This window comes from Mycteria americana, chromosome 3 (assembly GCF_035582795.1).
Source record: "Mycteria americana isolate JAX WOST 10 ecotype Jacksonville Zoo and Gardens chromosome 3, USCA_MyAme_1.0, whole genome shotgun sequence".
NCBI lineage: Eukaryota > Metazoa > Chordata > Aves > Ciconiiformes > Ciconiidae > Mycteria > Mycteria americana.
The window spans coordinates 65,316,509-65,340,059 of record NC_134367.1 but is presented as its reverse complement, the minus strand read 5'-3'; the positions used below and the strand labels follow the sequence as shown (position 1 = coordinate 65,340,059).

Sequence of the window (23,551 nt, the reverse complement as noted above, 5' to 3'; positions counted from 1 at the left end):
ACTTTATCGCATTCTCCCATTTCTCTCTCAGTCCATAACAGTTTGACCTTACCTTTCTTTCCACTTTCAAAATAACACATTTGCCATGTTCTCTACCTAAACTTGACAACTGCTATGAAATCCACGCAGAATAGCCAGCTTGACCCTCTACTTAGTAATCTTCTATCAAGCTCCCCATTGTCTTTTGTCTGCTGCTCTGGTCTCTGATACACTAGGGCAGCAGGGAGCAACAGTGAAGGAAGTCTGTGCAGTGCCTGCAGAAGAGGATATGTAGGCAGGTGAGTCCTGGTGAGCATAAAGCCTATGAATCAGCTCCCTTTTGCTCAGTATCTGCAGCGTGATGAGGTGGAGCAAGTTATCTCCTGTGTTATATCAGCATTTGTAGATCCAGGGGATCTCAGGGTTTGTGACCATTCTGTTGTGACTGACAAACGTGAAGGTGGAATTCTTGCTGTGAGACTGAATTAATCTGCAAAGCCCTGAATACAGTAGTCTCTCTCTCTCTCTCTCTCCTACTTCAATTGCTTTGTGACCAGCAGTTTCTTCTCTTCAGGAAGAACTATTGTTTTGGACTCCTTTTGTACGTTCTTTCTGCTCTCTCCAGAGTTCATCATTTAACTACAAGTTTGGCCTACAGGAACATTTTGCAGTGGGTATTTTGACTTTGAAAGTGTATTTTCATTTTGGAAAGGAATTCTCTCAGAATTTTCTTAGTCCCTCTTAAACCAAGGATCTAGTGTCAGACTTCAGAAGCATCTACAAATTTTAGTGAGCTGTGTGACCCTTCACGTTGTTGGGTATTATCTGATTTTTGTGTCAGTCTGATGTGAATTATGTGGTAATGTGGTTTGTATAGCTGATCCGCTTCCTTAGGGAAAAGAATAAGTCATGGGCCATGTGGGGGTTTTTTTGGTTTTGTGTGGTGGTTGTTTTTTTTTTTTTGGTTGGTTGGTTGGGTTTTTTCCAACTATATACCACCTACACGTTATGAGAACAGATTCTTTGTTTTATGTAGTTCCAGATGTAAATTAGGTTAGGCATTGAGCCCTGGTATACCTTGAGAAGTCTGTGGGTGGCATCTGGTAACACCTGACAGTTTTCAATACTAAGAAGTTGCAAAACTTAAGACAGTGATGATTAGTAATGGAAAGGTTAGCACCCATTAAGAGGTTTTTCTCCCTTTCAGAACTAATGGAAACGTGGCCTTGTTATCTTCCTTTCTTTGACTAAAACATCTCTGTCAACAACTTGGAAGCAGCTTGAGGTTCTCCAAGGTTATCCATGCCCACCTAGAATCCATGCCCTGTTTACCTACAAATAACCTTGTTTACATAAGGTCCGTGACTGAATTGCTCAGTGACAATGCAACTCTTAGAGATGTGGTAGCGATATGGGGGAGGAGGAAGAGGCTCGGGAATATGAGCGCTCTATTGGTCTGCTGGAACGATCTTGTGAAATGTTGTGCCTTCTTATTCTTGTCACCAAAGAAGTCTGGAAAATTTATTCTTCTGCCACTCCTGATGATTTTTTTGGGCAGGATGTCTTCCTTCAGGAGGTAAGGCCTCTGGAATGAAAGTTGGTTTTGTTTTTCCACTGGAAAGACTTAAGAAATATGTATAGTATATCCAGTTTTTCAATTGATAAAATTGAAACAAGAATAAATCTTTCAAACAGGTTGAGTAAATAGGGCTAGAAGGAAAAGTACAATGCAGTTGTTTAAAAGCACTCTTAAGGATTTTTCCCTAGGAGACCTGAAGAGATTTGAATTCTCTATCAGTGAGCTTCCCATTATAAGGAGACTAATAAATACAATCACCTGAACTGTCAGAATATCACTGTTTGCTGACAGACTCCTATAATATACCAGACCTGTCCAGGTGCTCACTAGTTGTGAGGGACAATTAATATATAATCTGTCATCTCTCTGTATGTGTAGGTACAGAGTTTGGGGGGAAAGGCATAGCAGAGAATATGCAACAGTATTCACTGCCCTCAGTCAATTCCTCTTTTCAGGAATTAATTACATTGTTCTTTAGTCCTACCTAAATAGTCAAATTATATATGGGGCTCTTGCAAAAGCTTAACTGACAAAGGGATCCTGCTAAACAAGCTAGCCTTTGAGTTACTGATCAGAAGCCTTGGAGAAAGAAATTCCTGCAGGCAAGACTAATGATGCAACTGGTGTCCCAGTGTTAGCAAGGTCTGCAGTCATATTTCACTTCTGCTTTATCTGAAATCTGTTTGCCAGTGATTGTAGGTATCCGGGAGACATTTGTGATCCTGATTCCTGTACCAGGTTCTCAGGACAGATCCCCATGTGATCTACCGATAGGTTTTTCATAGTGACGCTGACTTCAGCTACATCTATATTACCTTCCAGGTTTATCTGAATAATCTATGAATTAATTGTGTATGATGCTTTAGAGACATGTTGTTGCATGTCTGTGTGAAATTTGAATAGTTTGCAGATTCTATTCCAATGCTTAACATACTGCTGTGACTTGGCTGAAAGACACATAGAAAAAATGAAGCCTTCCTGAAGTTTTCCAATGGTCAAAATGGGCAGTATCAGCCCACTGTAGTGAGAGAAACAATTGAAAATTTGACATTCATGTTGCCCGCAGTCAATGGCATGATTTGATTTAATAACTTTCAGTTGTTTTAAGATACAAGTCCTTACTCTTACAATTCTGAGTGAGAAAATGCAGCTTTTTTTCTGAACAGCATTACCCTCAATATTAGTATAAATATTTTTTCTCAGGCATGTATATTCATCATACTTAACATGTTTAGCATTGAGAATGTACTGCTATATAAAAGATCCGTCTTATGTATAGTTTCACTGGCATTTGTGAAGAATAACTTGATAATTCTTTTATTTGCTTGTTTAGACATTGAGATTATATAATCCCATGTTTTTATAAATACATTTTGTTGAAGAACATAGTTATTAATAACTTATTCTAATTGTGATTTTAAAATAAGTTACCCAATATACAGAAGCAGCTAGCTTCAGGTAGAACATCTTGGTATTTGTGCTACGTTTTTTTGAAGAGAACTGATGTAAGCAGCAGTTCCTTTAGGAATTTGATGCGGCTTGGAAGGCTTGCTGTGTCTCTTAAAGTTTTAATGGCAAACCGCTAGAATTTGAAAACTGACAGTGACCAAAACTGTAAAACCAAGCAGGTTTTTGCATATATGTATTTACTTTATCTTGCTTTATATTCTTTATTTTTTCAGTGCTAGTGTCTGCCATCTTACAAATTTCTGCTCACGTGTCAGCCTACAGGCCATTCTTTTCCCCTTTATCTTGTTTGGGAGAATTATTACAAGATATGGAAAATGATTCTTCAAACGTCTTTGAAGTGTAAGTCTAGGGATTAATTACTAAATTGTTTCAAAGTACCTGTAAAGTAAACTTTCATAATTGACTTTGTAGAGTCTAAATGGTAGTTAAAAGTTTTACAAGGCAGTTAATAACTATCAGGGCACTAACTCCTGCTAAAATGCTTGCTTTTGTGATTTTGTTTGAGGTTTTGAAATACTGAACTGATTTCTGTCTGGAGGTATTTTGAAAGGACATACTATCCTTTCTCAGTTTCATTTTACAGCTTATACTTTTGTTTCTTTTTCCTTGCAAAACTATTTTGAAAATCTTTGTTCGTGGATAAAATCTACACAAGGTAGATATGTGCTTTTTATTTGGTTATATCTTTGCAGTACTTGCGTAATTTAGTATAACTAAATAGTGAAGCTATTGTTGTGTTTATTCAATAAATGTACTAATTTTTTTCCTTTCTTGCCTTACTGCTTGTATGCAGCATCATATATTTTGTACAATATATATATATTGCAGTTCTATTCCATTCAGTTATTTCACCAGCCTCTCTTGTCTCAATACTTCTTCCTGTATTGGCATAGTCAGACTCTCTTGGTCATTATCTCCTTCAAGATTTTCTCTTTCCAAGGTGTAAGGATCGGTAAGAGAGAATATTAATCCCCACGGGATAAAAGAAATAGGCTAAAAAGAAGAAGAGAGAAGTTATTACAAGAAAGCACATTTGAACCATCTGGTTCATCAGCAAGTGTGCCGGCCTTGATTAACAAAAGTAGTTCTGCCTCCAAGAAACTGGAAGTAGGTAAATTCCATAGTGGTAGATATGGGACCTTCCCTCGGAGAAACTCGGTGTACTTTAAATTGTCCAATGTAGTTTCAAAGATTAAATGGGAAGCATGTAGCTTAACTAGAAGGAATAGCATACCTGTTGTAAATCACCAATGTATAGAGAGGGATATTTTTCATTATTTTTCAAAATACTTTGTTGAAGTACAAAGCTGAAGTTACTATAAACAGTATAGCAAAAAAAGGACAGGTATTGGATAGTAAGTATAGAAGAGATTTTGAAAGAAAAGCAAGAATCTTATAAAGGAATCAGAAATAATGCATTTGTTGTGAGAAAGAATAACTTGAGTTATGTAAAAAGAAACAACATGGATTAATGCTTGTATCTGTATAAATAAGTCTGCTTTTGTTTCTTGCAGTTTTGACAAATGTGAAAGGCACAATCTGGAAGGGTCTTTGACAAGCTTTTTCCTCTCTTGCTGTTTGTAAATATTTCAATGTTTTATAACAATGCACATCATGCTCCATAGTTACACCTTGAAACATGTTGTTCAGGAGCCCAATGTCTAACTGCTGTGATACTTTTAACAATATCTAAAATTATCTTGTGGGTAAAGGCTAAAGGAGACAGCTGTCCTTCATCTTGGGAAATATTTTGTCCATTTCAGTATTATTTGCCTAGATTACGTACAAATTCTTGTGCGTAATCAGAAATATTCTGATTATTCTCTCTCTTTAATACCAGTCACTGACAGAAGTAATTTCTATTTATCATCAGCTTTCAATGTACTTTTTGTATCTCTAATTATTCAGCAAAGAAACATGTTGCCTGTCCATCTGTGGGCGTGTGTTAATAAAATAGCTATCTTCTATAAGATAACTGATATTAACCCAGATGTCTGTGTTATTTAATTTATATTAGGACATCTCAAAATTAAGTTACAAATAAATGATCTTGGCCTGTGTTTAACAGAACTAGAAAGAAATGACTGAAAATCACTTCATTGTGAATATGAATCCTAATTCAGATGTATGTGGAAGCACCTACAATAGGTATTTAAACTTGCCATCCTAGCCAAAAATGAAGATTCTAAAAGCTTCTGTGTTGCTAAAGGGATCTTTTTCTTTAAATTCAAATGTCATGTTTTGTACTAGGAGATTGAAATAGTAGTTTCATTTGCAATATCATAACTTTACTCTGTTTTATCTAGCTATAATTTAGCTATTTAGCGGAGAGACATTTTTGATTGTGCTAGACATTAGTTTCCATGGTATTCTTTATTTAGAGAATTAGTTCTAATAACTAATTATAAAAATCAAAAGGCCTTTCTTTTGATAGTCTTCATTTTCCCCAATAATCCTGTCAGCAGGATCTCTCCTTCTGCAATGGGAATTTGATTATTTTTTTTGCATGTTGAAAGAAAAACAATGTGGTGCTTTTGTTCCAGCTATGTTTCTAGTCCTCTTTACATTTTAATTTCTGCTTACATTTTCATTCAGGCTATTTGCCTGGAAGGCTGAAGGAGGCTTTAAAAGCAGATTATTTATGTATGTGAGCAAGAGTGTTCAGACTCTCATTTTGATTGTTATTGGGATGGAAGTATTCATACCTTTTGTAAGGCTAATTTAGGCGTTTAATTTCAATGGGTCAGAGAACCAAAAGCAGGAGCCTAAATTCCCTCTTTAGGTAACAGAGAGGTAGCAGCACAGCGTGCAGGGGTGGAGTTGGCACTGGTTGCAGTAAACCCCTGATCAGCAAAAAATGTCTTAGAATAAAATATATTTGAAAATTTTGAAAACAGTTGACATAAATAGTTGATGCATTCTGCAGATGAACTGCACGTATTTAACCACAAGAGAGCAGTGTTATACCAGATCTATGTTGCAAGTCTTAAATTTAAAAGTAATTCTGCTTTGTCAGTAATAGGTCTAACAGCAAAATTTTAATCCCTTTATATTTTTATCTTTTTAGTGGTATTCACTAAATTGTAGAGGTACATGCTTCTAACTTACTGGTGTTATGGTGAACAATATTTATGTGTATTTGGATTAGTAAAAAGTCAACACCAGGCTAGTTTATTTTCTTTTTCACAAAATAAATCTGCTACCTCATTTTCTAGGAGAATAGACAGAAGATTTTATGTGGTGAGTTAGAGAAGAGCTTCATCTGGCAGTAGTCTTTTCCTGAAGAAACATCCTCTCATTCCCATGTAAAATGGCTATTGGAGAAAATTTCTGTTTGTGGTGCAGTACATGCATAATGAGCATTGCCGTGGAATTGCAGGGATTTGTGTAAATAACTTTTGGGTTACACAAGTGAAAATATGCTGCTACTTTACTGATGAAAAGTCAAAGTGACCATCTGGCGTAAAAAAAATTCACATTTTTCTTTCAGATGAAAGATTATACTCTGCTCCTGTAAGCATACACGTTCTTTGCTCGTTACATGTAAACAATACTTGAAGGAGTTTAGGTGTATTCATAAAGCCGAGTAAGTGTATGTTTGCAGGGTTGGGCAAAGTTCAACCTTCAGTAATGCTTCTGCATCGCTATCGACTTCATCAGAGTTGCTGGAGTGGAACTAAAGGCAGTATTTAGCTACATATTTTTAAATAAGGAATATCTTACCCATCCTATCACCTGGAACTGTGGAGAACTTGTACATTTAAGATCTCTCTTCTTGCCATCTGTGCTTCCTCTTTAGTACTCTACATTTTACTTAACGGGGAAAGTTAAACTAGATTGATTGTTCCCGCTTCTCTGTTTTACTTTTTAGTTCTTACGCTGTAACACAGCAGCTGTATTTGCTGGGAGGCAGTTGCCACTGAGCACCAGCTGCTGGTATAGAGGAGGAGTAGGAAGAAATTCAAAGTAAGCTTAGTTTTAGTTTCTTCACGTGTTACTGTTGCCTTGCGGTTGTTTGATGCATCGTCACCTTATAGGTTACAGCCTGTGAATATTTGTCTTGTTTTTTGATAGTGAGAGCTGTAGGAATCCATGTTAAAGGTTCTGAAATAGCAGTATGGATCAGTGAGGCTGGTTGTGTGTTCTACTACCCAAGTGAGGTGTTTTGTCCTGTAGAATACCGCTTTTTTTGTACGTGTATTCTGTTGTTTCTTACTTGGTTTTGTCTGGCTGGTATTTTAGTCATCTTTTTCCACTACGCTTTTTCTAGTAGGTGTGTTGCTTGACTTGTATACTGTGTCTGACTGTCATCTACTGGGGCGGGCTTGATAAGCCAGGCTGGTTTTGTTATGCTCTTTCCTTGCTTGTGAGGAAGTGTTTCTGAACAGAGGTCAAGCTCAATGTTCGTGTTTTTGATTTAAGTTAGGAGCTGCCTTACCAGCATGTACAGTGGGGAAGTAATCTGAAAGTCAGTATTTTGTGATAGTAAAATAGCTAGTTTGAAGTTGTACTTTGATTTGACTCAGGTGAAACGTGGGCTTTATCAACAACCCCTGTTCCTTATCTGCCTATTTGACCACTCAAATGTTTTTCATCTGGTTGTTTGCTTCTTATGTCTTCTATTCCTCTCATATGCACTGTCTGCATGTATATGAATTATATTAAGGTTTTACTTGTTATGTTTCTGCAGGGTCTTTTATTTATTTTCAAAACTTCTAGCAAATCTTCAGCCCCTTTATTTCTCAGTGGTGGCATAGCCTTTTCTTTAAGATTTGAAAAGTATACTTTGTATTTAGTATGGAAGAACAATGAGGCTGCTAGTGAGACTGATCTCTACCAAATAATCTTCTCTATAACCTAGTTAGTCACTGATACCGTGGCTTTTGATGTTGCGTTACAATTTTGAGGTCACAAATAAAAGAAAGAGATATTAACATAACGTAAGTGAAATAAACAGAATTTGGGAGATCCCGCTTCATGCTTTCTAAGCTCTTGGTGCTGTTGCTAGGAGAAGAGCATGTTAACAGTCCTCTAAGCTAGTAGTTGCCTGGGGAACCCATAGAAACTTGTGCTATTTCTACACATCTGTACAAACTCACAGACAATCTTTTTCTCCCCTTTTCCTCCTCTCTAGTGTAATAAAAGCCATGGAGAAAGGTTGTTGTGTCTTGAACATAAGATTAAGTCTTTTCTCATTCTCCAGCATACAGGTCTCCCTTACAGTAAAGACCCAGTAGCTTTGAAGAAAGTGGTGTGGCCAGACCGTGACTGAGCACAATAATCGTGAATAGTTGACCCAACAGAGTTCAGGAGCATGAACATCACACCTGGTAATGGTCACTGGCACTTTCATTTGGAAGTTGTTGCTGTTCCGTTGCTTAAACAAGAATCAAAGTCTCACTTACGAATTGCATAGACTTTAGGAAAATGGAAAAGTATTTACTTAAAAAAAAAAAAAAGCTGGGTCACTAATTACTACTAAAGTAATTCTCTAATGGAGGAGTAAGTTAAACTCTGCTGGCTAGAAAAAAAGCTTTAAACTGCAGATGGTTAAGCAATTTGAATCTACAAACTCTAAAGAAGCTGGCTGAAGGACATATATGGCCTTTTATGTTCACTTCCAATAAACCTCAGAGTAATACAGAAATGCATCTAAGTTTTCTTTTTAAGAAAAGTGGGGTAAACCAGGTGACTATAGGTCAATTAGCATGTATCAATTCTAGGCAAAAAATCTGTATGATGGGATCATATTGCAGATTTAGAAATACTTAGGTAACAGGAGTCATCTCATGTGACTTTATTGGAAAATAGATCTTTTAAATAATCTTTGACAAAAATAGCTGTAATAGAATAGTGTAAATTAAAATATAGCATTCATATTATCCACATATCCACAAAGTGGATGTTACATGGATGTAGAACTGATTAACTGGCAGATAATAGTAATCACTGAAAGGAAGTATTTCTATTAGGGTTATACAGAATGGTTCTAGGTTAATGCAGTTCTATATTTTTAGTAATGAAATAAGTGATAAAATTTGTGGATAATTAAAAACAGAAATTGCATTGAGAGAAATAATGAAGATGGGAATGATGGCAGAAAGCCACAATGATTAGGTAAGGTCTTCAGAAAGAGAGTACGTTCTAGTACAGTCAGTTGGAAAACTATAAAGGAGTTTTGTTCAAATTTATAGGTTTTGCTACTGTATTCTTTCAGAAACAGAAAATCTGTTTGCAGTGACCTGATTTGTCTGTGAATGCATGGGGCGGGGGGGGGGGGGGGAGGTACTAAAAGCCTCTTTCTCTGACAGAGAGAAACATAATACTAACCAGTAGCAGGAAGTGAAAACTAGAATCATTTAAATGAGAGTGCGTTTCAATAACGAGCATGACATCCACAGTGGGAAGTAGTGACTCTTCTTTATTTCTTCTCTGTAGGAGAACCCAAAGCTAGTTCTACAGTGAACCAACTACAGAGTGAAACAAACAAAACCAACAAAGAAACCCTATGGCTTCTGATATCTAGGTGATCAAGGCTTATTAGATGTAAAAGCTCAGGTCTCAGATATATGAATCAGGTGAACTTTCTAAGAGGATTTTTCTTGACTGAGTCACCTTTTGACAATGGTGCCTTGCTTCTCTCCCCCTTACATTCTTTTCTGCAGACAAGTTTTGAAGTATGTTTATTTTCTAATGTATTTATCATACGTTGTCTTACAAAGAGATCAGCTCTTACTAAAGATATTTGTTTTACATTTCAAAACTACTTTTAATTTCATGGAGGGAGGAGCCTGCGCTACTCTTGAAGGTGCAAATTCCTTGCTGATATTCAGAGCTTTAAGAAGACTCCATGCTATCATGGATCTCAGTAAAATTTAAGATGTGCTGTGCCAGCTGAAAAATGACATCTGCATTATTATATAAGATGTCCCTGAGAGCAGTATAACTCCCACAGGCAAAACCTGAGGCTGTCAGGTAACTCATGAGTGATGATGTGAGCTCTCCCTTTAAATTAATGACACTGAGGTACCAGAAAGAAAGAACTGCAGTTGGATTGGTGAAGGAGTAAACTCTTTCCTCAAAAAACCCAGCAAAATGTTCAGGGTTTTTTAAGGTACTTGGAGGTGATCAATTCACTTTTCCCACAACGCCATAGAAGTTTAGCTACTTTATCATTAAAGTAAATGTTGTCCTTTCACATCTAGCTCTCTATAGGATCTGTGGCGGTTTTCTTCTTGAGCTTTGAAGTAACATGAATATGTTATTAGATTATTTCTATTGTGAAGGCTTGTGGTTAGAGCAATATTGGTGTCCCTTGTGAGGTCCTGATCTATAACTAGAGCACTCCGAAGCGTAACCACAGTGCAAATAAATAAATTCCACCTTTATCTAGCATTTCACGTACAATGTGACTGTTGAGCTGTAATAGTCAAAATGCCAGATCGTTTTGTCAGTGGTTTATATTTCAAAGCCTGCAAACATGTAGGCCTAAGTAATGGAACTGTTCAGAAGAAAATAAAGGCTGTTGGTAATGCGAGGTTATATTGTGATATGTTTAGGTTTTGGGCAGGCGGAGGATTTGGCAAAAGACAGCTGAAGTCTGGACACTTTTCCTACACTCCTTCCTAAGCAAACATTAATAGTAATGTTTTTAACTATGAATCCTTAAAACTGGGAAACTGAAATGTATACAATAATCTCTTAAAAAGAAAAAATTAGGTTTCATACTGTTGTAAAATGTGCTTAATAAAAAGTGTGACGGGAATTGAAGCTGACCTAAGCCTCAGGAAAATGTTTCTCTTGAAATCAAAAGCCAGGTTTTATTACAATAAAACGTCTATAGTTTTAACTAGGGAGAACTCAGAAATGACCAAGGAAGACAAAAAATAAAAAGGGGGTTGTGCCCTTGCATGCGAGTCCTTGCTTCCACTTAACTCGTTACCTTTCTGAGTTGCAGCGAAATCTCTTAGACCCCTGTCATGCCTACGTGACAGCGAAGCCTCACAAGAATTTTATTTACTCGCTGCATTCTCCAAGTAAGCTGTGAGCTTCTTGCTATGGCTCCCTCACATGAAATACCTTGCAGTCTCTGACCTTTCTCTCTCCAGCCCAATCCAGAGCATCTTGGAGAAGGAAGAATTCCCTCTTTCTTCTGGGGGTGAGGGGGAAGTCACTCCGCTCTTTAAAAGAACGTAACATATGATTGGGAACATAATAAATACCATACTTTCTCAAAGACAATTATTTTTTGTCTTGCTTGTGACTAGTTGGTGTCTTCAAGAAGCTGACTGTAATTAGGTGTGCATGGGGGGGGGGTAAGAGATCTAAGCACGTAAAAATGGGGGCTTCCTAACGTATACAACATCACTGAAAGATCAAGAGGTGTAGGAGTGGGAACACCATAAGCCTGCCTCATTGCTAAAACCAGCGTATTTGTAACTACGCCCACGTTAGCTCAGAGAGGATTGGACTGTGTTGGCCATCTCCAGATGGGACTCCTGATACAGCGAGCAGAGAGGAATTGTGAGGGTCGAGTGCAGAAGGAAGTCAACTATACAGCTTCTTATCCAGGTTCCTTCACTTTAGTTCACTAATACTTTCAGGTAATATAATTTCTGTGTGTATTATCTTTGTAGCTACAATGAAGGTAAATGTAGGAAGTCTATTTGCTATGTTAAAACTTTTGTACCAACCTTTATGCACCTAAAGCATACAATGTGCCAATGTCACTTAGCTGTTTTGAGTAGCTGAAGTACCCATCCAACATCACCACGATTTACTTAATTTATGTTTCTTTGTTTAATATCTGTCTTTACATAGGCAGTCTTCAGGTAGCAGCATTGTTGAGGAAGGTTTCCCTTTAATGTGGGAGTCAGGGCAGTTAGCATACACATGAATGTGCATCTTAATTAGGCCTTAGTGCTGATAAAAGCTACTTCAAAGCACATAGTGCAAATGGCCACTCCTTAATGTTTCTTGCTGTAATGGTAGAACTGGTGGTATTGACTTTTTTGATACCTTGAGGCGAAATGTGTTGTGCATAGGTACCATAGAGGGCAGTGGCAATGTCCCAAAGTACTTGTCATATGCATGGAACCTCATCCCAGCAAAGCAGTATGTTTTAAACAAAGTAATTCCACTAGTGTTTTGATCTTTCAGTTGATGATACTAATATTTTTTTTTTCCTACCTCTAAGGATTGAATTGAAATACATTTATCCAATCCAAACCATGAAAGATATAAAAGAGTGGTCTTTGGGACAATACTTTAACTTTTTTGTTGAATCTGTCTCTGAATCTACCATATTTTTCTACCAGATTCTACCAGTTTCTTCCTATTTTCTTTGGATTTTGATTGCCTGAAGTGACTAGCCCCGAGTTTGTCTCCAGATGTTGGTAGGTCCTGCTATAGAAATGAGGCTGAGCATCAAATACATGTGTAGATGTAGCTCTAGATTTTTCTTTTTGGTAGCTATATTTCTTTCATAAATGTGCTTATGTATGAGCTAAGCTCATAGGAATCCTCTGCACATACAGATGAAAGCTCTGGATTTGGAATGTAACAGCTGCTGACCTGCATGGTAGGTCATGAAAGCATCATTCTAAACTAAAGGTTGATTTAGGTCTTAAAGTATGTTTTTTCCAGGATTATGATTTTAGTAATATTTATTTGTAACCATGAATTTTCTTTTTGTTCATATAAATGTTCAATCTTCTTTTAAGTTTCACTATGTGGTTAAAGGTTAATGTATTCTTGTGGCAGCAACTTCCACATGTATTGCTTTACTTTGTTTTACCTGTGTTTTGATTCAAGAAAAAAGAAGCTCTCAATCTGCCCAAATGTTGTTATTTTTTTTATAGCTGGTACTAATGAAGCTACAGTCTTTTTTTCCCCTGTCTCTCCTTTCTGGAGGTTTTTCATGATTCAAATTGCTTTTTGCCACCCTTCTTTGCACTTCCCACTCTTGTACTTGCACTTTCCAGAGAGGGGTGATTAGTATGAAAACGATGGCATAGAATTTATCTCCGGGTGGTAGGAGAGGTGGAGATAATAGTACAACTCCTCTTTATCCCTGTTTGTATGAATTCTAATACTCCATTTTAGTTACAACTTCTTATGACACCCAGGTCCCCTTCCTAATCTAGTACAATCAGTAATACAATATAGTAATCTATATTTAGAACCCTCTAGGGTATAGGAATCAACTCTTCTCTCTAAAGTGTATTACCATAAAAACGTCTGACATGAAATTCATCTGCTGTTGTGATACTCACTTCCTTGTGTGTTTAGGTCTACGTGGCCCTGCAGAGACACCCAAGGTAGCTTTTAGGAAGTGGTGCTGCTCGTAGCAAAATTCCGTTGTCATGGATGGAGCTGTTGCATGATGCTGAGTAACACTCTTCCTGGGACCTGAACATAGTGAAGGACGTAGTGAAGTGATCGGCTGGTTTTAGTGGCAGATCCAATTTAAGCCCTTTCTTCTGTATTCTGTGGCTCATTGTCTGTCTGTCTGTCCCTAAATAGCTGTTTGAGACTGTACTGTACACAACATCACTGAAAGATCAAGAGGTGTAGGAGTGGGAACACCATAAGCCTGCCTCGTTGCTAAAACCAGCGTATTTGTAACTATGCCCAAGTTAGCTCAGAGAGGATTGGACTGTGTTGGACACTGGAGAGACCCTGCCTTCCTCACCTTTAGGGAAAAGGACCGCCTGTCACCTAAATAATTGTTTGTCACATGCATATTGTATTGCTTCTTTTCTTAATGAATAGTTGTATTTCTCAGATTCTCCACCTGAGCTTTAAAACCACAGTTAAATCTTTGGCCAGGACAAAAAAAATTGCCGTATTATTCATTTTTCTTTTGCTGTTAAGTTCAGTGATTCATTTCAACATGCTAGTCTGCATTATTTGTTTTGAGCCATTAAACATCAGCATCCATACAGACAGTGCCTGTGCAGAGTAGGAAAATGTATTGACCTAGCTGTTCTTGAAAATAACACTGCTAAATCTGATGAGTAAAATTGTGAGTGGTTTTCCAATGCTGACTATGTAAACCTTCTCCTGGAGAAACCATCACAACTCCAGCCATATATAGGACAGATCTCTAAGGGGCTTCAGTCTAGAATCCATTCTGCAATTCAGCTTGCATCCAGGGGACACATGAAAACACTTTTTGTTATGAATCTGAAGGGTGTCGTCTTTATTTTAAGAAACTGAATTTAAAGTATTGGCTAAATAACACTGAAACCAAATCTATTTCCAGCTCCTATATTCAGTTCAATTGTAGCATTTGCTCTGCACAAACTATGTGGTGTTGTTACTGAAGACTTGGAGGTACAAATAAATTCTGGCTTTAGAAACATGTCAAAGTCAAGAAGAAGAGTCCCTGTAGTGGCAGAAGTCCATCAGCGATGACAGGTACTTCTCACTTAGAAATATTTATCGGTGTAGAATGTCAGTATTTCCCGTATTTTCAATTAAACTTTACAAGCCTCTGTCATTTTGCATGTATATATAACATTGTCTGCAACTGAGAAATGAGAAAACAGAGATTAAAACTGACCAATGACACTAAGGAGAACTAGTTATTGGAACTGAAACAACAGTAAAAGACAACTCCCTCTTCTTTAAATACTTAAACAGAGAAACATTTTCCCTGGGGTTTGAAAATCGTTCTATTATATGCTTAGGAGAAAGATAAGGAAAGATTTTCCTTGCTGGTAACTCCATTTAAATTCCTACAGCAACGGTAAGGGTAAATTTAGAGAAAAGTTCTCAGAAACAGTGCACTAGGAAAGTGATTATTTTGTTGGTAGGAAGGAGAGGCAGTGGGAGGATGGATGCAGCAGGACTTTTGCTGCCTTGTCAAACCAGAATGTCTTCTGCAAACTAAGGAGATGTTTTCAATCAACTGGTTCTACCAAAGAACTTTGGACACTTCATTCTTTTTTTTTTTTTTTTTTATTAGTTGTCATTCTTTGACATGATGAATACTTACAGCAGTATGTTAAAAAAGATACAGTTAAGTCTCTTGGCATCACTGCATAGCAGTCACAGCATTTTCACACAATCTAGTGCTTCCTTTCAGAATGATGCATATGGCATATATACGCACATATGGGGGCTGATTCTTGGTCCCAGTGAAGTTGGTGGGACCAGTGTTTGGCCCATAGAGTTGTATAAGATATGTGAATATGTATATATAAAATGCTTTACAATAAACATGACATATACAATCTTGAATTCAAAGATAAGCAGAATATATTTTACATCCAAGTCAAACTTATGCTCTGCACTTAGTTTATGTACCTAAAATATTGGATGGATTATAGAAACAAATAAAAGAATAATAGTTTGCACCAATCAAAGTAATTTGCATACATATTCATGGCATGAAGCTTGCCTTGGGTTTTTGTTTTGTTTGTGTTTTGGGGTGGCTTTTTTTTGATTTGCAGGATCTTAATTCAAATTTAAGTATTGATTTTTGTGGGCCATGAGCAGGGGATGGTGGCATCAGGAGGGGAATGGGAGTACTTTATGGACAACTCAGCTGAGTGACTTAAAATATAAGGCTCTAAATTATGGCTGGTACCCTGACTGGTATCTCAAAATGTAACTACTTGAGTGTTTCTCCCTTCCGAGGAGAGCCCACTTGGAAGGGCTAGTATGCATTCTGTCTCTGTTTTGTTGGAAACTTTTAATAGAAATTTCAACCACAGATTGGAAAAACTGGTGAGACAGCTATGCAGTGTAAAAATGGGCTTATCTCATTTACTGTGGTAGCAGCCTTCTCACTGATCATTTGGAGAGACTTTGATTTTCTTCATGAAAACCAATAGTTTATAAAAAAATAATTGACCCATGTTGTAGATTAGCTTAGAGAGAACTGCAGATCATGTGGGTTTTTTTTCCTCATAGACTCAATCTCAGCTACTCCTCTCTCTGTTTCTGTATTTCAAAGATACGCATTTTCCATAGTCCTTTTTTCCCCTTTTGGCTGGTGGCTGGAATGTTGACCCTTAATAACCCAAAGGTAGGTAAAAATCTTTACTTAATGGAAATGCATACGTATGCATTACTTTAACCAGCCTAAAACTTTTATTACCACTGTCTTTTATTGTTGTTATTTATACAGAATTTGCCTCTGATGGTATGAAATCTGCATTTAAAGAAACTAGGTTTTAATAAAATGAATTGTATTTGTGGGGCATAAAAGCATTTTAAGCTCCTGCTTTTAGCAGTTTTCTGCTGCTTTCCTTATGTGAAAAACCTAACTCAGTTTTAAAACTTCAGAATCTTTTAGCTGCACCGGCCCAATAAGAAAGAAAAATAATTTACAAGGGCTTTCTGTAAAGTGGCTAATAGGGCTAACAAGACAAAAATCTGCATAGATGTTTTTCTGTTCTGTGCATCTAGCATTCTGTTGGCAGCCTGGGGAGAAATCCCAGTACAGAAATGTCCTCCAAACTAGATAATACCAAATATATATCACAACTACATATACTGAGCACTGGTGCTGTTGGATTGGCTGTATCGGGTACAGTTTGGCTGCTTCTGGGGGAAATCAAATGGTAGTATTTTGCATTACAGACCCCAGTGAATCTGGCTGCCAGGCATCTGCTGCCAGAGCCTAACTCTTCAGCGCGCTTTTGTCTAGAGCACCTGAGGCAAACTGGCCCAGACCCAATCTTGTGTAACGGGTTTGGCTCACGAGTACAGAAGCATTTCTGGAGCCGCTCCGAACCTATTTCAAGCATTGTTTCATTAGACAAGGTGACTGAAATCTAGCAAGTACGTTCAGTGCGCCAAAAAACCCCACAACCTCTTCATTTTAAGAGCAGCTTTTCCAAGTTGGGAAGTTTTAACTTGGTAAGAGCAGACTTGTAATGGACCCTGGAGGCTCCCGTTACAGAAAAGCTCTTGGTTTTATTGTAGCTATAACAGAACTTGATTTGTACCTAAGCTTTCCTGTTGGACCTATTTTCTGGAAGCTCCTCAGAAACAGCTCGACAATGTATCTGTCAAGAGCTTTTTATGCTGCTAGACACCAGGTTTGTTTAAGTAAACTTCAGAACATTTTAAAAATATTCTTTGAACTAGATGGAAAATGGCTTCCATTTCTTAGTAAAAAGACAAAACAAGGGAAATTACATCCTTTTGTATGTACTTAAGTGCTTCTAAGCAGCACATTACACTGCTTGCGTAATGTCCTAATAATTGTCCTAAATCCATCAGGAGAAGGAAAGATCCACCTAAAAAGCTGCAAAGTGGTGATGCTCCCACCCCCACCCTCAGGTGGTTAAAAAGAGATTTATGTCCTGTAGTTAGAAATAATTTTATTCTACTACAACTCTCTCTCATTGCTTGTTATGGTACTTCTAATATGTGAGTCCCATTTAGAAGAGGGAGGAAGAAGAATGTTTTCTACTGCTTATAGCTTACAAAACAGCAGAGAGAAGAAAAACATCATTCTTGGGATGCTTTGTGTTCTCATAGTGATTTCCACCTTCCTACTTCACTGGGTTTCAGCCTCTCTCTCAAGATAGGTGTCCAATGAATTGGTAGAGTAAAACATCCTTTACTAAAACTTACACTTTTTATTTTCCTTTAAACATATTAGTCGCCTTATGAGCATGAACACTTCGTCTTGACTTGATTAGTCGATATTCCCTGTAATTGAGAAAAATTGTATTATATCTCCCCTTCCACTTTTATGAGCAAATATTATCTTTCTCAAACACCAACTTAAACAGCTCGCTCGTCGTTGGCCTCTCCAAGCTATTCTTGTCCAAACATGATTATATGGCCATATCTGATAGTTCTTTTGGAAAACAGCTATACCGATTTGATGTACTGGGGGTTTACAACAACACTATACTTGACCTGAATGCAATTCATTTTTCTGGTGGCAGAGGAGAAGGGGACAATCGCTTTGGTGCAATGCAGTAGTGTCCGAGAATACAATCTCATTGAAATGATGGAAGCTTAAGTAAAGTTTTATAAAGACTCTCTGAACTGAGGTTGTTTATGGCATAGATAAGGCCATATATCTTTCACAAACACGAGACCATATAAAATTCCTCAGCTACTATGATAGTTAAGAGGATTTTTCTTAACAGTCTGACTACAACGCATTTTTTTTCCTTCATTGAGTGAGACTGATCTAAAAGTCAGTTGAAGCATTGTTTTTTTTAATGAAAATAAAAATACAAATGCATTTCGATGCTGGCTATCTAAGGAGGGAATGTGGGGAAAAAAATCAGCTACACTGCAACATCACTCGAGAAAACAATTGGACTCCAGAACTATTAGAATGTCGTGCCTTGTAGATCACTAAGCTATTTAATAAAAATTCACACTCTTGAATAAATGGTAATCAGGTTGAACTGTCAAATGATGTGGTGTTGCTGTGGGTTTTGGTTTTTTTTTGAACTTAAACTTCAGGCTCTGTGAAGCATTTGCCTAGACCGAATGTGCAAGGTGCCATGGATTAACAACACGGACCCTATGGAATGTGTTTGAAGTTTTCAAGAAGTTATCCTGCCAGACTTCATTCCTTAATGACCTTTGATACACCTTGGATAGTGGAAAGGCAGTTCAGAATCATATCTTGTGATCATATGAATTTGGCAGCTATCAGAAGATGAAGGATGCTAAAAGTTAAGGCTTTTATCCACAAACAATGGTGTATATTAATAAACTCTATACCATATTTACAAATGCTTTCTCTTGTATTAAAACTAACAGTATTCTGTTCACAGTGCCAATGTTTTTACAGGTAGCAATCCCACAGTACTCCAGTATTTTGGCATGGGAATCAGTAGCGCTTTGTATTTACAGAAAATGTACACATATGAATATAAACATGTTACTTGAAACAGTACTCAAAAGATAGCTCTGTTCATGTTTCAAAGGTTTAGACTGTACAACACCTTCCCTTTCATTTGCGAGGGAATACTGTTCCTTGCAATGAGAAGATGCCCGTCTTTTATCCAAAGTGGCATAAAAATGATTACCAAAATGAGCCTTGTTACACTGGAGTTGTGTATACGGAGAGTAACTTCAGTCCAAGGTTTATAGATCTGTTGTTTAGTGCACAGAATACAAAAGTTAAAAAGGTTTTTTGTTTTAATTACTAAAATAACCGGACTCTCTCTGCCCTCTGTGAGTGCTGTCTTAGCCAGTGTCCTCTGGATGCTGAAGATGCTGGTGGTTTGATGTGCAGCCCAGCTGCCAGCCTGGAAAGCATATGGCGCTCTGGACCTATATACATATGTCACAGTATGACTCGTGGTAAATGAATATATAACGAAGAGTGCCTCTATCTCCCCTGTTCTCGCAGTAATCCTCCCTGCTTCACGGCAGCTGTAAGCAGCCCGGCTTCAGTACTGCTGACTGGGACTCCGCATTCAGGCAGTTCATGATCAGAAGTGACGAATGGCATCAGGCATGCGCAGAACGAAGAGGGGGCAGAGGAACGTGAAGGAGATCCAGAAAGGAACCCAGCAGAACCGTGGGCTTGCTCATGAGGACCCTTACAGCTTCTGCTTTGCCATTTCTTCCCTTTCCACGGTCTTGACAACAGGCTCCTAGCTCCCCGGGACTTTGTTTGCTGCTGTGATCAAGACAGAGATAGCAGTGCTATAAGGAAAAGTGCAAAGCTGCCACTAAGGAGTTTCTTCTTCATTTAAAGTCTGTTCTTGGCTGCCAGTCACTTGACCTGAGTGGTCGTTGCTCCTACTACTGCTGTGTTGCTTGTGGAGCAAACTCCTCCACTTGGCCTTGTTCCTCCTGAGATGGTTTAGCATATTTTCAGATAGGGGGGTATCGCCTGTAAACTGGGCCCACCTCTCAAAGAGTGGCTCTACGATGTACGTCATGAACCCTGGGGAAACACACAAAGGACAGCAGGTGAGGAACAAATTCATTCCATGAGTGCATTACCCCACAGAGTGCCTCAAGAGAATGCAGCAATACACGCGGCAAAACCCCTGATGAGAAATAACAATAACACCTCAAGCAGCCATCAGCTCCTTTTGAAGCGCGCATGACAAGATGCGGCTCTATCTCTGTGTGTAACAGTAAAATCTGTGAGAGACGGCATCCTTCTCTGAGGAGATTTCAGACTAGAAAGTGACCCGTGTGTAATTACATGTGTTGGCTGCGATTTTTCTCTGCAGATATTAGAATGACCTCTTTTTTTCCCTATGCAATGACTCCTTTGTCTTTCTATTGAATATTTGGCTTGGATAGGTTTCTTTTTGAACATTTTTATTTAGAATGTGAATTGTGACTCTTATGGTGCCTACAGTTCTCACTGTTAAAACAACTAGACTGGGGGGGAAGAAAAGTTTCTCTTTGAGCTTGTGCCATGCTGAGATAAACACGGAGAGAAGAGAATGAAACTAACACTTACCGATCTGTATGCTTGGTATTGTATCCTTCTGCTGATTACAAAGGGGGCTTATTTCCAGTTCAAATTTTTGTTCCAGGTCACCTGCAAAAAAAGAAGAGAAAATAATTTGCCGCCACTTACATCTCTTCTCCATACCTATGTCAGACTCTTACAGTGACTGCAACTGTGTGGGTTTGAGCAGCTGGAATATTGCATCAATGACGACCATGTTAAATGTCCAAATACCTTCATTTTTTGGACTTTGTTTTAGGTATCAGAGAAAGCGAGTGTGCGTACAAAGCAAAATCTCTCTAAGGAAAGGTGACTTTTGAAGGAACATTAAATCTGAGCGCTACCATGTTCTAAGGACCTTAATTTTTAAAATAGATTCTTTCACATGGAAGATTTTTAGGACATTCTAGTTAATTTACTCAGTGTTCAAATGTCTTTCTACGAGAAAAACGCAGAATATATATCTCAGAAGAAATGCATCTCCATTAGTACTGTAGCGTGAGTTGCTACTGTGTGCTTGTGGAAATTGTTGTTAAAGGGCAGCGTGATGGAGCCTGGCTTTGTCTGCGCTAACAAACTAATAAGGGCCAGAGCACGGGCTCGGGCAACATGTATTCATGTGTCAAAAGCTACAGAATTCAAGTTACAAATGTGGAAAAAGGATGAAATTAAAAATTTCTCTTATAATTGTGGTGTAGCTGGGTATCAGGGCTATGCCTGTGCTGCTGTGCTGAACTTCCATCACTAATTCCCTGGGTGGTCCAGGAAGTCCCCAGAGTCATCTGCACAGGACTGACTCCAGACAGCAGACAGACCTGAAACGAAGTGGTTGACCAAACTCCTTGCCACCTTCATAGCACGGTATTTGACTAATTAATTGGAACAGGAGGTCTCCGGGTGTGAATCTGGGACTGCCCTGAAGACTCCTACAAGGCAGCTCCTGCTGCGACTGGCCCTGGGGTCTGTTTCAGTTTGTTGAAGAACAGCCTGGGTGGGGGATCTGCTCACTCCAGATGCCACCTGAGACTGCTCCTGCTGCAGAATTGACCAAATTCGGCATTGAGAAGATGCTTATAAACAGTCAGTAGAAACTGTTCCTGCAGATGCAGAAATGGCCACGCAAGACAGTCTTCTGTACATAGGTAAGAGATTTTTTTTATGTAGCTGAAGGTAATCAATAGCAATGATCATGCGTATGCTGGAGTGGTCACAGAAGACCACAGGCCAGCTGGATGTAAGAATTCAGCAGAAAAACAGCTCAGGGAGTCTTATTTGCCCATTGCCATCCAGAGAGCAACCACCCGTCCTGCTGGAGAGACTGCATTTCCCCATGCAATCAGTACACCATGCAAAGATTGCTGTAAATGAGTTAAGTTGGTTTTCTGGTGGGTTGTTTGTTTTTTTTTTTAAAAAAACAAACACTCTGTCTGTGAGTGCAACACGTTCATCCTTTGCGATTTTTAGTCTTCTCCGAGACACTGCCAGGGTACAGTCTTGGTTACTGCATGAGGTACAGACCTTTTCCTGTCTACAGTATGGGAGGGAAGGGAGACTAGCTGTGCGCAAGCTACGCTGCACACCTGCCCTCAGGCAATGATACTCTGTCCATTTGATTTACTAATAAGGATGCAGTGAGGGGTGGGTACAAGAAACATTCCCATAAATAAGACTGACCTGCTAGATCAGACAAAAACACTGTATTCAACCCAAAAAGAGTCATTTTGCTTTAAATCCACTGCTGTTTAAAAGTTCTTTTCTCCTTGCTAATAGACTGTTTTGACTTAAATGCTATTGTGCCACTCGGGCTCTATAGCCCCATCTAAAATACGGTGTGCATTTTTAAGCCTTGCCTTTCTTCTCTCTGCAGCATACAATGACTTCTTAAATGTAAGTGAAGGGAGTGTTTTCAGTTTTAATTAGATATTTACAAAATACCAGGGAAATGTTTTTAGCTTCACAAACAATCAAAAGGAACAATTCAGCAAAACTGAGACGAAATAACAGTTTGTCATGTTTCCAAATGTGTGATTTGTCTGTCCTCTTCTTCCCCCCTACCTCCTCCAAAAATCTTTGACCAAAAAACAGAGCACCCAACTCCAGTAATGTCCCCTCTGCAGGTACTGTGGGTCACAATGGTTGACCTGTCTGGCTTGAAGAGTATCAACCCCTTCTTATCTTTGACAAGTCATTTAATGAACAAAAATAAGATTTTTCCTTTGCATGGTAAGAGCTTAAATGCTGGTCAATTTTCATATGTTTCAACTTGCTATAAAAGTAACTGCATGAATTAATTGCTGAGAACTTTCATGCTGAGGAAAACCTTCCAAGCAACTTCAAAACCTCACCAGAGAAACTGATCATTAATGTTACTTAAGCATTAGCCATTTTCTTGAAACTTGTTTCTTGCCAGTTCCAGTTTTATAGAAACAAATCAAGTTGCATTATTTACCCTGTGTTCCTATTTGACTTTTAAAACGCCCATTTGAGAATAAGTTAAAGCATTTTTATAGGAAAGGGTCATGTTAGGAGCTACTGTAGGCATCAGGTGCTCCCTGAAACGTACCTGAGTTGTATATTATAGTTGCTAATAGATGTAGTGCAGATGCACCAGATGACTGGCAGATCAAGATCTGAGTCTATTAAAATGGCATTATAAAAGTTTGGTACAAAAATGTTCAAACTTACTCCAGAAGGAAGACTAAACAAGGTACAAATTGTGGTATTATCTGCTTCATCTATAGTTAAAAATCAAAACACGAGAGAGATGGTTTTCAAATGCTAAACAAAAAATAGCTTCAAGCCCCGGCATTGTGTGTATGGGGGTAGAGAGGTCTACAGTAACATTTTAAAGTGATAATGGTATCTAAATACACGCTATTTAATATTGTTTTTTGTATCACTTACCAGAATTATACAGCTACCAGTGACAGTCAGACCACAGTTTCTGTATATTCTCCCACATGAAGTGCTCTTTTTCTCCCTGTTACACTTCTAACTGGTCTCGTATGCTCCAGTGTCCCCTTTCAGAGGTATATTTTAGATGTTATACTAATAAATCTTGAGTCTTGGGGAAAAAGCTAACATTTATAAGAGCTGAGAGTGCCGTCTTTCTC

General features: G+C 38.2%; 1 protein-coding gene across 2 annotated transcripts in view; it reads right to left on the bottom strand.

Annotated features, from left to right (window-relative positions):
- Window positions 1-14,979: 14,979 nt before the first annotated feature.
- PDE7B (phosphodiesterase 7B) overlaps window positions 14,980-23,551 on the bottom strand; it is a 177,734-nt gene continuing 169,162 nt past the window's right edge. For both annotated transcript variants that reach the window (XM_075498797.1, XM_075498798.1), the window contains 2 exons: window positions 20,448-20,528; window positions 14,980-19,916 (listed from right to left, as the gene is read on the bottom strand). In XM_075498797.1, coding sequence (XP_075354912.1) covers window positions 19,699-19,916; window positions 20,448-20,528 — 299 coding nt within the window. In that variant the 3' untranslated portion in view covers window positions 14,980-19,698. The remainder of the gene's footprint in view (window positions 19,917-20,447; window positions 20,529-23,551) is intronic.